Source organism: Aricia agestis, chromosome 13 (genome assembly GCF_905147365.1).
Source record: "Aricia agestis chromosome 13, ilAriAges1.1, whole genome shotgun sequence".
Lineage (NCBI taxonomy): Eukaryota > Metazoa > Arthropoda > Insecta > Lepidoptera > Lycaenidae > Aricia > Aricia agestis.
Window position 1 is genome coordinate 8,053,670 of NC_056418.1, and position 15,588 is coordinate 8,069,257.

At 40.0% G+C, this 15,588-nt stretch overlaps 1 protein-coding gene across 1 annotated transcript in view; it reads left to right on the forward strand.

The window, feature by feature from the left end:
• The first annotated feature begins 1,316 nt into the window (after positions 1 to 1,316).
• The window catches only part of LOC121732979 (active breakpoint cluster region-related protein), a 36,217-nt gene continuing 21,945 nt past the window's right edge, over positions 1,317 to 15,588 (forward strand). The window contains exons 1-7 of the mRNA XM_042123034.1: positions 1,317 to 1,664; positions 4,185 to 4,410; positions 5,025 to 5,217; positions 5,951 to 6,107; positions 7,335 to 7,560; positions 10,753 to 10,927; positions 14,603 to 14,741. Of these exons, the coding sequence (XP_041978968.1) occupies positions 1,395 to 1,664; positions 4,185 to 4,410; positions 5,025 to 5,217; positions 5,951 to 6,107; positions 7,335 to 7,560; positions 10,753 to 10,927; positions 14,603 to 14,741 (1,386 nt within the window). The 5' untranslated portion in view covers positions 1,317 to 1,394. The remainder of the gene's footprint in view (positions 1,665 to 4,184; positions 4,411 to 5,024; positions 5,218 to 5,950; positions 6,108 to 7,334; positions 7,561 to 10,752; positions 10,928 to 14,602; positions 14,742 to 15,588) is intronic.

Consider the following 15,588-nt stretch of genomic DNA (forward strand, 5'->3'; position numbering starts at 1 on the left):
AGCTTCTTTTAAATCAAAGCTACATATCCATCTGAGGAGTAAGGTCTCTTGCCGGTAATTGCTGATATTAACTGTTTGTTTAATTTTATAATGGGTATAAATGTCTTTATTTATTTAGAATATTATATAATAAGTAAGTATGTATTACAAGTAGAATGTAAGTCTATAAAATATATATTTTTTAACAATCATTACATTACTTATAGCGTTTTTGCTCAGTTTGATATCCAATTGTAAACTATATTTATTTAATATTCTTGTCATTTTTATTTTATTATTATTTATTTTTTATTAATTTAGCTGACGTATTCTTTACCCCGCATACCTACTACTTTTAGTTTAAATTTTCCTCTCTCGTAGGGTTGCCTGGAAGAGATCGCTCATAGCGATAAGGCCGCCCTTGCACACATTTATGTTTTTTGTTATGTTTAGTTTTAGAAACATTATTGTATTATTTAGTTAATGTGAGCAATAAAGAATCTATCTATCTATCTATAATTATCCATATATTGCCAATCCCCCGCATTCACCACAATTAAAACAAGTAAATAAATACGGACATAGGTACCTTGCATAATTTTCTGCATTCATTGACAAGTCAAGATGGTGCTGCAATTTGTTTATTGCAGTACCATCTTGACTTGTTAAGTCAAAGTTTTTTTTGTAATGAAAATAAGGGGGCGAACGAGCAAACGGGTCACCTGATGGAAAGCAACTTCTGTCACCCATGGACACTCGCAGCATCAGGAGGAGCTGCAGGTGCGTTGCCGGCCTTTTAAGAGGGAATAGGGTAATAGGGGAGGGTAGGGAAGAGAAGGGAAGGGAATGGGGGAGGGGATTATGCCTCCGGTAAACTCACTCACTCGGCGAAACACAGCCCAAGCGCTGTTTCACGCCGGTTTTCTATGAGAACATGGGATTTCTCCGGTCGAGCTGGCCCATTCGTGCCGAAGCATGCTCCCCCACGTATATAAAAACTGGTGCTCGGAAGTCGGAAGTTGGGCTGCGAGTGAGATTTGGTGCACGATGCATTCCGCATACCGCATACCTGATATCAGAAAATATCGTTATATTTACCGATATTTTCATAACGATATTTTTTGGTTATGTTACTAGATATCGATAAAAAATACCATTATCTGGCTACCATTATGAAAATACCGGTACGTAACGATATTTTTCGGGTATTCGATAACGTTATGAAGCCCTGTTTGACGGCTGACCAAACCTTTGACAGCACTGTTCTTGTCCAAATGGGGTGTTGCTATTAAAAATAAAAAATAAAAAAGTTATATTCGTAATGACAGAATTCATATTTTACAAAATTATTTTATTACTGGGATTGTAACAAATAAATTCTAACATAAAATTGTCATGAAATCGTTTTGGGAGAGATGAGTGTCTTTGGAGATTTTCAACGTGTGTGGGTTCAAAGATTTCCAGAAAGTGCTTTGCCAGCCGCTTGGGAAGAAGATGTCAGGGCTAATTTAGCTAAACATAAACAGAAGGTAGCAATTCTCAGGGAGGAGTTAGAAAAGGAAGAGTTCTATGTAGAGTATTTGGAAACTTTGTTATCTGATGTGGAGAAACACAAGGCTTCCCAGGGCAAGTCGGCGCCGCCCACAGATGACATTGTTGACGATAAGACATCAGATATCAAACAGGTAATATTTTGTTCCCCACTTATATTTATGATTATTAGATTCTTTTAACAGTTCTTTACCTAAAATTAAGTAACAACAGTTGAATCTGTACTAAAATGTATGCCCTTCCACTAACAACAACCAACAATGTTTTCTATAAATGTATGGAAATAATCACTTTATCTATCTACATAATCAATATTAATTGCTAATATCGCAAAAAGATAACAAAAGGTTTTATGTGAATCATTCTAATATATGTAGTTTGCAATGTTGATCTATAGAATAGACGCACACTTGTATGAATATACAAGTGTTATTTATTACATTTTGTTAATTTACTAATAACCTAAAGACAGTATAATATTTTGGAGTCATTTACAGCCTTATAATATTGTGGCTTGGTAAAGAACTGGTTTCTCATGAAGTGTAGTGTTGAAATGAGAACATCATAATACTGAGGCTGTAGGTTTGATTCCAAGATGTTTGTCCCAACACAAACAAGGAATATTTACAGTAATAATATACACTTTTCATGCACTTGTTTTAATAAAAAGTGGAACAAGTGCATGAAAATGTATATTATTACTGTGAAACATGAATTTCCACCAAGAAGTTACGGTACATTCAATCATTCAATCATATCATATATAAAGTATATAAACTAAAGATTTGCTAACAATTTTTAATTTCGTTTGAATAAATTTGTGTATTAAACTTAAAATTGACCAAAATCACAGAAACTGTGATTACAATGTTTACTTGATTTTATTGTACTTGCTGTAAAATAACCATCTATTATAAAAGGTTAAATTATAGTTCAGAGTTAAAACTATTCTGTAAACTATAAAGGAAATAAACAATATTTAGCAATGCTCATTTATTTTATCTAAGTTCTACATCTCAAAAAAATAATCAAACTATTACATAATATCTATGTTTTAATGACTTGTTATAAAACAGTGTTATTTAACAACTTATGAAATATTACAGAAATGTAATTAGCCAACACATTAAACTTAATTTCAATCTACTTTATCTAATAAGACAACATATGTATCTATTTTTTTTGCTATATAATATATCTTTTGATTATTATAAATAATCTTTTGGGTATTTGGATTAAACAACAATAAAAATACAAAGTGCTTCTGACATACATAATTTTTGTATGACTAATAAATGTATGTTTGCCATACATTGGTTTTGTTTATCTTGAGACTAATACAACAAGTATTTTATATAGTTAGTTTTATGTTGATTGTTATTAATATCTCATCACAAATTCTCTCAATTGAAATAAACATATAACAGCTTTGTAAAAATATTTAAACTTAATTGGCTAAATGTTACATAATTGGCTTGGTAATGAAAACTGTTTAATTTGATACATTTAGCCAAAAAAAAGGAGATTGGATTTGGATTATACATAACTACATAGTTACATCATACATACAAATGACACACTTACACTTTGACATTTACTTCCTTTTTTGTCTAAAGTCAAGATTTTATGACTTCTTTATGCTAAGTACTCACATGCGGTTTTGCTCTATAGTTTTACTCCAAATCGAGTAATAATTACTGTGTGGACCGCAAAACTGACAGCTCGAAGGCTCGCATCGAGCCAGCTTGATGAAATTAAATATTTCGATTTAGAATAAAACTATCGAGCAATGCTGAATGTGTGGACGAAAGCCCAAGCCGCGGGTTTTGCTCGACGTCATTGCTCGATCAAGCAAAACCGTATGTGAGTATTTAGCATTAGAATTGATATTTAATAAATATCTATGCTAAAAAGTGTGTCTGTGTTGGATTAGGCTGGTTAGGTTAGGTAATAATAATAATAATAATTTTTATTTGCAAACCTAACTTAGGTTAGTCTTGTCTCTGTTTAGATCTAGGACATCTCTCCCTATACGTAATACGGCTGAAGGCAGTCGGTACGGTTTAAGTGCGTAAGCCCGGCGCCGGCATTCCCACATATCCTCGGGGTGCTTCAGCTTAACTGAGGCACATCCACAACCCGGGGCACCCATAAAGGGTTTCCCCTGCGCAAAAAAAAGGTTAATCTTGTCTCTAAACCGCGCGATCAAAAGGACGCAAAATATACACCGAGTAATGAGTATAATATTATGCGTCCGCCTGAACGCGCGGATTGGCGGCTACATCGCGAGATCACTATTGAACGTATGATAGCGCGACCACGTCGTGTCGCTTTAATAAATCAGTACAAACTGTTGCTTGTGATCTCGCGGTGTTACAGCCAAACTGCACGTTTGCGCGGACACATTCGGATTCGGACGCGCGGGATTCAGCCTACTGAACATTTTAGAGTTTAGACCAAATGGTCTATATGCGTTGCGCGCATGTACGCACGTACGCAAAATGCACATTACATTTCAAATTATTCCGTACATGCTATTATGCTGCTTATTTAATATTATGGAAACTATTTGATTTGGAATAACTGCAGTACAGCTATTCTAAATTTGACGGCGCATAGTGGATTATTATGTACGGTCAGGTTTTTTGTTGTAGGAAACGAACTCTGATTCTCTATCCAAGCGAAGCCTCTCGAGCCTGAAGAGCGACGATTCACCACAGAATGGGGAGTCTAACGAGGTGCATCTTAGAAGTAAGGCAGTAAACTTGGCCGAGAGGAGCTCGGTGAATCAATGCATCAATGAGCTGTCGTCGAACCTCGCGGCCGAGGCCCGCAGAAGATGCAACAGCGAAGTGGTCCAACGTAGTGATATTCTTGACGGTAAAATTTCAGTCTAAACTATTTAATACGCATAAAGGTCTTACCACATTGACGGTTTAAGGGTGAAGCGGTAGTGCGGTTTTCATACGTTTAATGATCCGCGGATACGCTGCGTGTTCGCCGCGATCACATCGCGTATGGTGACTGCCGAGTGCCGCGAATTCTCATATCCCGCAAATCGCCAGTGTGATGAGGCCTTAACTTAATCGAATTGAAGTGGTAGTTGAGGGCGTGTTCTCTTTTTAAACGATGTTCATTTGACAATTGGTAATAGCAATGTAAACAAGTCGTTGTAAAGTTTCGTTTACCTACATATTAATGACGCATTGTGTCGCCCATATTTCAACAATAAAATGGGTCTGTATACTATCAGAGATGTCGATTCACAGGCAGACGAACCTACGTAATTTAGCCGCATTCCGTCAAATTTTTAATACTACATTTTTACTAATTGTATGTCAACATGAGGTGTTGTGAGCACGAGATTCTGGTAGACGCCTAGCTACTTACACCAATCGTAACTTTATCGCATATGATTTGTATGAAAATTACGATACCGTATTACGTAGCTATCAACAGCAACTTACGCTCTTACAATTTTTTATCATAAACAGAAATAGAGACTCCAGAAGCGAGTCCCAAAAACCGTCCAGTGTCGCAAGCCGGTGACTTTGTGACAGTTATTGAGGTGAACGGCCTCAAACTCGCCGAAAATGCATCGAAGAAGTCCGAGGATTCCCCCCAATCTTCGGAGAGTAGCGCCGCGGAGCCAGCATTGCCTGTTGCCAAGAAAAAAGTTCCGCCTAAGTAAGCATTTCATATTGTATTAGGTACAGTTTAAAGTCAAGTTGCATGCATATTATACACGCAGTCATTGCGACGCGTCGATTATGTTAGAGGTATGATTTTCATCAGATAAACATTATTAAAACATGCATTGAAAAGGACATAAAATTACGAAGAAGCTAAAATTGTACCAACGGCGATTGCCATTTGTCGAGCATCAATACGAGACATATAATTTTTATATGTAGGTGTTGACCATAGCCTTTTCTTTTTAAACTATCCTACGTCCTTTTTCGGGACTAAGGGTGTTTACACACGCGCCGCAGCGGCAGCGGTACGGTATCGCCGCCGCCGCTGCGGCGCCGTGTGTAAACAGCCTAAAGGTTCTTCTTGCCACCCAGAAACCTTTTCGTGTATGTGTATGTCACGCCGTTACTGAAAAGGCTGTGAACCCTTTCGTATTTATAAGGGCGAACGCTTTTTAGAGACACGACAATTTTAAGACAGACTATTACAATGAGACTGTGGAGTCTGTCTTAAGACTTTCGTGTCTCAAGTGAGTTATAGCGCTATAGCCCTAATATCAATCTGTCATTCCACCACTGAAAGAGCTGAATCCCTTTGGTGCAGTACTTTCGATTTAATCGCACGTTTTTGAGACGCGAGAACCTTAAGACACACTATAACAATGAGCCTGTGGAGTTCATTGAGAATTTCGTGTATCGAGTGAGTTATAGCCCTATCATTCTGTCAGGCCACCACCGAAAGTGTTCAGCAAGCGCGGCGCGTCTCTGCCGGAGAGCGGCGCGGCGGAGGACAGCCCGCCGTCGTCGCTCGGCCGCCGGCTCCGCAGCGCCGACTCCCGCGAGTCCATCGCCAGTCGCGGCTCCACGCCGTCTATCAGCGAGCGGGTAAGTGTACAAAGATCTTTAGGGCTTTATTACACCTACCGAGTAGAGAGGCGAGACGGTGCTCTCGGCCAATCAAAATATTGTATGTTTCCGCTGTCTGCTCTCTCGTCTCGTCATGGCTGTCTCGTCACGCTACTCGGTAGGTGTATTTGAGCCCTTAGTTCTTATCAGTGCGTTTTAAAATTAGGGGAGAGGGAGGGGTGGCACGAATATTTAGACATAATACCTATGTCGCAATAAAATACACAGTAATTACTAATTACCAAGATTTTGAGAAGGGCCATGTTCCCTGTGACCCCTTCGAAACCTCGCATGGGGTGAGCGTGACCTTTACCTGATTATTACGTGTCTATGGCTATTATATACCTGTATAACAAGTTAATTAATGTCAATTAAAATTCAGGAATCCATATACTATATATATACTATAACATCATTATTTATGACTGCTCCTATTAAAAATAGCGCATTACTCATTAACTAACAGCTATAAAACCACATAGCTCGTTAAGTCGGCACTACATATAGGCGAACGCGTTGGCCGTCGCGTTGGCCGGCGCGCTGGCCCAATGTGTAGAACAGGCGAAATACCTACCGCCAACGCGCGATCTACACATTGGGCCAGTGCAGCGCGCCGGCCAACGCGTTCGCCTATATATATGCCGACATGAGACTAATCTTTTATAAGACATAAATATGTAAACAAAGTTAGCAAACTATAATAAAATTAAATTAAGAAATTAAAAAAAAAACCCGCCAAACAACTTTAAAAAGTAATTAAATAATATTATATTTTACTGACTTTAAGTTTAAATAATTCCTAAGTGTAAAGTGATATTTTAGTCCATAATTGTTGTCACGGTGTGTCGGGGGACTACAAACAGGTAAAGAGCGTAGATTAAGAGCAACTGTAAACTTGGTACGTGAACAAATTATATAAAAAACTAAATACAAAGGATATAGACGAAAAGCTCATAGACAATTAAACGTACTTAATAATAAATAAAAAACAGGTTAATAATAATAATAAAAAAACAGGAAGGTCTTTGCGAGGCCCTTTGTCTTAGAAAAAAATATCTTGCGAGGCCAAGCAAGGCAAGAGCAAGACTAGGGCAGCCACTGCAACTCGACACAGGCAGTGTCTTAGGGCCGCGCTACACCGGAATGGCAGCGGCGAGGCGAGCACGTGACAATTAAACGTACTTTAATAATAAATAACAAAAACAGGTTAAGAGCTACGAGTCGATCAACTCTCTATCATCCGAGCGGAAGCGGTCCGGCGGCGCCGCGACCCCTCGGTCCATAGACGAGGTGACGCCGAGCACCCCCGACCTGCCCGCTGAGGACAGCACGCCCATGTCGCTGGAGAGCCTGCCCGGCCGCGACGACGAGCCCTACTACGACCAGGTGCCTGTCGACATCAACGACGGCGAGTACGTCTATATACAAGCCGGTGAGTTACCATGCTGGTTGTACTATCAGAGAAGTTGATCCCTAGGCAGGTGGCGGACCCAAGTAATTTAGTCGCGTTAAGAGCCTGCTGTTAAAAATATCAAAGCACGCTAGCCCCGCCTACACAGTACACACTCAGCTATCCTCCAATCGTGATAATAGAATGATTCCATGAATCGTGCCCCTGAGAATTGTACTTTGCGCTGCAGCTAATAGTGAACAACTGCAGCTAATAGTGAACTTACAATAATGCGGGAACCGTTGTTACGCGATAACGTAACAACGGTTCCCGCATTATAGCACGAAAGTAAAGGTCGTAAGTCCCAAAACTGTTTTTGATGATTACTTAAAAATTAATATTTCCTTTAGCCATTATTTTATAAAGTGTGTGATTGTAGTAGTGCAAGTTATTTAATGATAGTAACTCAATAAGTGTAACAGATATTTGTTGAAAAGTCCAGAAAGATTCATAATTTCGAAAAATATAACTATCGAGTCAAAATAAGTTAATCGTGTTTTTCGTTAGGCAAATATCAGATAAATATACAATGATTAAATAAATCTCAATTTCATTTAAGTCAATCGTCTTCCGCGATCGCAATACTTATTATAAAACACTGCAAAATTTGGCAGCCCGCTCTTAAGTCAAACCCATCCGACCGATCACAGGTTGTGATACATACTGAATTGACATAAGCCGACCAAATGACGTAGGTCCGTCAACTGCCTAGGAATAAACTTCCTCGATAGCTCAACTCGACAATAGCGGCTCTACCCACTGCGAAGCTCCGGCGGAAGGTCTTTGCGAGGCATTTTGTCTTACAAAAAATACCTTGCGAGGCCCCTGCAAGAGCAAGACTAGGGCCGCCACTGCAACTCGACACAGGCAGTGTCTTAAGCCGGCTCTTGATATAGGCGAACGCGTTGGCCAACGCGTCTGCAGACGCGTTGGCAGTGCGCTTGCAACGGCGTTTGTGAGTAATCCACACATAGGAAGGTCGTTCAGTATGCTTTGGATCGCGCCAATGTGCGGACGGATTCAAAATGGATGTTTAGTCGCTAACAGCTGCAGCTGTTTATTTATTCACAGCTTATAATTACTTTGTAAATGTGGACAAGAAAAAGTTTTTAAAGAGTATTCTGGAAATAAATAAATAAAAGGCGAGAAAACGTAACAAACAAAGAAATAAACTCACTTTTACATAATATTTTATAATATTAAAATAATATAAGTAATTATTTTATTACCTACTTATTATTTATTAAATTATTACATACAAAAATTATTACATATTATAATAATTATCATAATTATAACTCCGGGCAAACTGATCGCGCGGCCTATGTGTGGATGGAGCGCGAAGCTTGCGACAAATGTCCTTTGATCTTTTGCCGACATTTCCGACCCGCGCGGCAAGCTCGCAGATGCATCGGCCAACGTCTAAATACCTACGGCCAACGCGCGAACGCCCGTTCTACACATTGGGCCAACGCGTCTGCAGACGCGTTGGCCAACGCGTTCGCCTATATCAAGAGCCGGCATTAGGGCCGCGCTACACCGGAATGGCAGCGGCGAGGCGAGCACTTTCAGCAGCTACGCAGCATGTATTACAATAATGAAGATAAAGTTTCAAATCATATGACCCTGAAAGTGCTCGCCTCGCCGCTGCCATTCAGGTGTGGCGCGGCCCTTAGGACAGCTATGTAACAGGCGACTGACAGACGACTGCCGTCGCAACTCGCAAGATCCCTCCTTGCAGAGCATCCTCAGAATGCATTGCACTCTATGATCAATGTCCGCCAAAGCTCAAGTCAAACTTTTGTTTGCTTGTAGCCATATAAGATATAGTTTAAGCAGACATAATATTCGCTAGGTTGCTGGATTGTAACAAAAATTGATAGAAGTTGGAAAACAGAAGAGCTGTAAATATGAAAGCAATGTATGTCTGTATCTGGAGGACTGACATTAGTAACTACTAAAAGTCGAAGTGAATAAATAAATAAACAAAAACTGACGTCACTATTTGCCGTAAAATATTTTTTGGGCATCCTTAACGCGCCTATATAATATTTTTATGCAGCGTAATCCTGCATAATATCTACTTTAAAAGCATGCACAAAAATGTAATGAGAACGGCCCATAGAAACGTCCGCACATCATTATGTCTTGCAAAATTCAGAACCACTCGACCCCTTTGAATAGCGCCGGGCGAGGGTTTGGTCACACGGCACACCTACGTTTTTACATCCGCTCTATCGATGCGCAGGGGCTACTAAGTATTAATTCACTTATTAATATGTACACGTCATGCTTTGCCCCTCGTTATTACGGAAGGGGTGGCATAGGTGGATTAGCTAATGTAAGGTACTTTTTGTTACGGTAAATGAAGTATATTCGCCACTCAGACTTCGCTATGATAATATTGATATTAATCTTTCATGGTAAATAAGCATGAAAGTGTAAAGTTACTAATCGAGACCTTGTCTCGTGCGGTGCGTAAAGTCTAGGTCATAATATCAGACCGAGTTTCCGCGATGAAACTTGGGCGATGGATTTACCGTCTGGCTGAGACGATATTTACATAATATAAAGACGGGAATTCCCTGACCAGCGTCTCGTATTAATTTCGTTTGACGTGTTCAGTTGCGATATTATTCAAATTGAGATTTAGTTCTACTAGCTGTTTTTCTCAGAAGTAAAGCGGCGTTCAGACTTCGGCTGCTGAAATTCTAATTTAGGTAGACGAGTTTATTACAAAGACCTTGTCAATAAGGGGCAAATTGGGGTTGGTTAATTGTGTGTACACAGAACACCATTAAAAGACTGGACTTTTTTTTGCCAAAGTGCAATTTATGAAGAATCGTGTTGAATTGGCCCTTTGACTTTTCGTAACTGGGTAGTTCGTGCTGGCTGGCTGTAAAGTTGGAAAGGTTCGACACAATTAAAAGCCCCCACAAACTACAAACTTTTAGTTGGCCGATAGTTTGGCTTACGTCCATTATTATTGGCCGATACAAATCAAAATTTTATTATTATGTGCACCTCCATACATCTTCATACTGGATAAACGTTAGACTGAACCTATCGACTGACTTAGTCTGTAGTCTGCGGTAACTCTTTAGTGGCACGGAACGTCATAATATGGAGGTTTGTGCCTCGTATAAAGCTTTTAACACTGATGTTTGTGTCCAGGCGGTGCGGGCAGCACTGCGGGGGCGGGGGCGGGGGCGGGGTCGGAGGAGGGGTCTAGCGGCGCGAGCACGCTGGCGCTGAGCGCGTCCGCGCCGCCGGCCTGCCTCGCGCCCACCGCGCCTGACTCGCCGCCCGCCGCCGCGCCCAACTACGTCAACATACATTACTTTATACAGTGAGTATAGTATATTATACACGTAGGTAAAACACCAAATTATACTCTGTCAAGAAAGAGTAGACGCTGAAATAAAATTTCCAAACATAATCACGATTAAATGGTAGTTTTTGCGCAGAGAACGTTTGTACACTAAAAATTAACGCTCTGACACATTTTTTTATTTGCAATACTAAGTTTTTTTTGTATTTTTACGTAATTTAAAAATTATTTTCGGCTTCTACTCTTTCTTGACAAGCTATATTTTGTAATTTAAAGAGTTCATATTACAGAATATATGATGGGCATATAAGTAGTCTTTTTTTACAAATATCTAAAGAACCAATAATAGGGTTTGCTCTACCACGGAATTATACAGTGTGTAACAAAAATAAGTGATAATACTTTAGGGTGTGTACGTGTTCCTTGTAGAGAGTTCACTGTGAAAGTAGCAGCTCTGAAATACGAATTTTTTTTTTCACTTTTGTATGGGCAAGGGCCCGAGCGTCACGAGTTTCCCCATACAAAAGTGAAAAAAATGTTTGGTCTTTCAGCGCTGCTACTTTCACAGTGAACTCTCTACAAGGAACACGTACACATCCTAAAGTATTATCACTTATTTTTGTTACACCCTGTATGCGTCCCGAATCATTACATACATTTGCTTGTGATATTGCGGCGTAGCGGCCAAACCGCACTATGATAAAATAAGCCGCACTCCCGTTCGCAACATTCCTTACAGCTCCTCACAACTGACGCACAAAATATAGATACTGATACATTTCTCAAATCCAGTGATACTTGGGTTGTAAATTCATACAACTTACAAGACAGACAGACGGACAGATAGACGGACAGACAGACGGACAGACAGACGGACAGACAGACAGACGGACAGACAGACGGACAAACAGACGGACAGACAGATGGACAGACAGACGGTCAGGAAGACGGACAGACATCAAAGTCTCAGTAATAGGGTCCCGTTTTTACCCTTTGGGTACGAAACCCTAAAAAACACACTTTTGAAAATCGGCCAATTTTAGAAGCTCATAGCGAGGCAATGATTGGAGATAGATACAAAGTGTAAAGGACAAAGTTGTAGAGAATTTAATTAGATTTTATCATGTACTACAAGAGAATTTCGTACGAAGCACCGTTTATGATGAGTAAGCAAAAAGCCAAAAAACGGGACCTTCTTTGCCCCCCCCCTCCATCGAGCTCACCTCGGAGGGGTCAGGACTTTTTGTATGTTTATCTTCTCACTAGTCTAAACAAGGTACCAAAGTCAAAATTTCTGCTTTCGACTTTTCCAAGCAGAATCATTCGTTTACTAGGCTAGATACCCTCACGATAAACGAATTTCGAATCGGTGCAATGGAGTCGCTGGCGTTATGTAGTAATAATAGAAATAAATATGCAATAACAGTCACAGAGATCCTACTAATATTATAAAGGCGAAAGTTTGTTTCGATGTATGGATGTATGGATGTTTGTTACTCTTTCACGCAAAAACTACTGAACGGATTTTAATGAAACTTTACAATAATATAGCTTATACATCAGAATAACACATAGGCTACAATTTTAACCGACTTTCAAAATGGGGGAGGTGTTATGTTCGCTTTCTTATGTTCAACGTTTACTCCGCCGTTTGTTAACCGATTTTCAATTTTTTTCTTTTGGTATATAGGGTATCATCCCAATTTGGTATTATATTCACAAAAGTGGTGATCTGATGAAGGATCCATAAGTAATCGGGGGAACTCCTCAAAATTTATAGGGAAACATGTGGTGACTTCGGTTTCGTGAAAAGTATTCTAAGCATATGCTACCAACAAGTAAGATTTTGCACCGAGGTATATCTGGTATACCGTGGTTCAGAAGGTGCTGAGAGAACTCCTGATTCTTTATAGGTAGAAGTTTAGGAGTTTCGGCGTTGTTTTAAGAACGGAAAGCATATGCTACTATTTTTTATTTTTTTTTATGAAATAAGGGGGCAAACGAGCAAACGGGTCACCTGATGGAAAGCAACTTCCGTCGCCCATGGACACTCGCAGCATCAGAAGAGCTGCAGGTGCGTTGCCGTCCTTTTAAGAGGGAATAGGGAGGGTAGGGGTGGGGAGGGAAGGGAATAGGGGAGGGTAGGGAAGGGGCCTCCGGTAAGCTCACTCACTCGGCGAAACACTGCGCAAGCGCTGTTTCACGCCGGTTTTCTGTGAGAACGTGGTATTTCTCCGGTCGAGCCGGCCCATTCGTGCCGAAGCATGGCTCTCCCACGTATAAAACTATGCAAATTACATTCATCATCATCATCACTACCATATACCATGCATCGTTCCATGGTTATGACTTATGAGCCTATAATGACCCTGTTATTGGTACTTTTCATAGTCTTTTAGATCGAGACTCGAGTTTATCAAGCGATAATTAAAAAAAATCTATACCTACCTAATATTATAAACCTGAAGAGTATGTTTGCTTGAACGCGTTAATCTCAGGAACTACAGGTCCGATTTAAAAACTTATTTCAGTGTTAGATAGCTCATTTATCGAGTAAGACTATAGGCTAAATATTATCACGCTAAGACTAATACGACCGAAGAAACTCAGGAAAATGTGGGAAAAACGGAGGAAATATAAGAAATTAACAACTACTGGAGCAATTTTTATGGCAATATTAAGCACAGATATAGAGTAGACCAAGTGAAGGGAGTAGGGACATAAGCTATTTTTTATGGGATAATGTACGGTTTCTGTAAAATTCCTAATTTACGCGGGCGAAGCCGCGCGGGACATCTAGTGAAATATATATCATGAAAGAATGATTAATAGGCAGATTGGGGACCTGCGTGATTTCGTCGCGTTACGTCAAGCCTAGCCGAAACCGATCACATCACTGACCCCCATTATACAAGTACGCTGGACTTTATGATACCCTTTGAAATGACAACTATTTTTTGTGCCTATTTGAAGCGGAATCAGCGCCCCCAATACGGGGGAAGAAAACTTAAATCTGACGTAAAAATGACGTTTGAAAGTCGCCATATTGGCGCTGATAGCAGAAGGGAGAGTAGAAAGAAAGAAAGAAAGAAAGAAAGAAACAAACTTTATTTGGTAAACAATACAAACAAACTAAATAATTAAAAAACATTTCAACACCTTTACCAAATAAGTGCTTACTCAGCATGTGTTGCGACCGTAGTCGCAACGCTGGTTTTCAGTAAGCGCCTAATGATGAAAATAAAATAACGAAATTAAAACTAGGCATTACAGTGTCATTTTAAAACATAAACAATAAGATAAAGCTACATAAAACAATAATAATAGCAGTTGCATTAATCTTGTGTACTTGGAACTAATACTAGTGATGACAACCAATAATGATTAAGCGGCCATTTGCAATTTACGTCAAATTTAGTTCTCTTCCCCCGCATTGGGGGCGCTGATTCCGCTTCAAATAGGCACAAAAAGCAGGTGGGTATCATAAGTCCAGCGTTCGTGTATAATGGAGGTCAGTGGATCACATCCAGACCAACATTAAATTGACATAACCCGACCAAACCAGTACGAACAAAAGTAGGTCTTCAAACTGCCTATAAACAATTTCTTCGATGGTAAAACAAACCAAGATGGTTTGCCAAGCAGTGGAACACTTACGGCTATTGATAATAATATAAGTAGTAATAATAACAGGGAGGGCGTGGAGGGCGGCGAGGCGAGCGAGGCGGGGTCGGAGCTGGCGGACTCCAGCGACCGCCCGCTGCTGCTGCGCACCATCTCCTCCGACACAGAGGCCAACACCCCGCCGGCTATACGGAAGCTGCACACGCAGGTAACATCACTGGCTTTGTCCACGTCGAATATACAGTGTGTAACAAAACATAGGAACACATACACACCTTAAAGTATTTTATAATACTTTAAGGTGTGTATGTGTTCCTCATAAAGAGTTCACTGTGAAAGTGCTAAAAGAGCAAAAACTTTTTTGGGATTTGTATGGGTAAGCGTCCCAGCGTCATGAGTTTGCCCATACAAAAGTTAAAAAAAATAAGACACATACACACCCTAAAGCCTAAAGTTTTATCACTATGTTTTGTTACACCCTGTATAAAAGGGGTGAAATAGTTGCGAAACGAAAACTGGCATGACGGCCGTACCCTTGCTAAAGACTTGGCTGGGTCCGTGCCGTGCTCGCAGAATACTACTGCTTGTACTGACTAAAGGTATTCGCACATTACGCCAACGCCAATTGTCAACCCGACTCAACTTAGGAGCTAATTTACTAACTTAAGAACAACTAGTTGACGACTAGTCTTCAACTGGCTGTCCATGCGCGTGCGGTGTAAATTACAAAAAAACACTACAGTGCATCACACCCATGACGTCACCGAATGATCACATGCTAGGTGCACAGTTAAATCGTGCAGACTGCACGGTCCAGTAGGTTCAAAATAACTTTACCTCCGATGACTAATATTATAATGTTATTATGAATAATTCTGTTATAAATCCAAATGAAAAGCTTTGAAAAAAGAATTCAGTATTCAAATGTAATGTCGTCCTACGTCTCCTGTTAAGGGAAGGGGCAAAAGGAGTGTGATGTCATTGTTAGATCTGAGTCAGAAGGGCCAAAAATTCTCGAAGACATATGACGTCATTTGTTCGAAATTTAGGGCTTG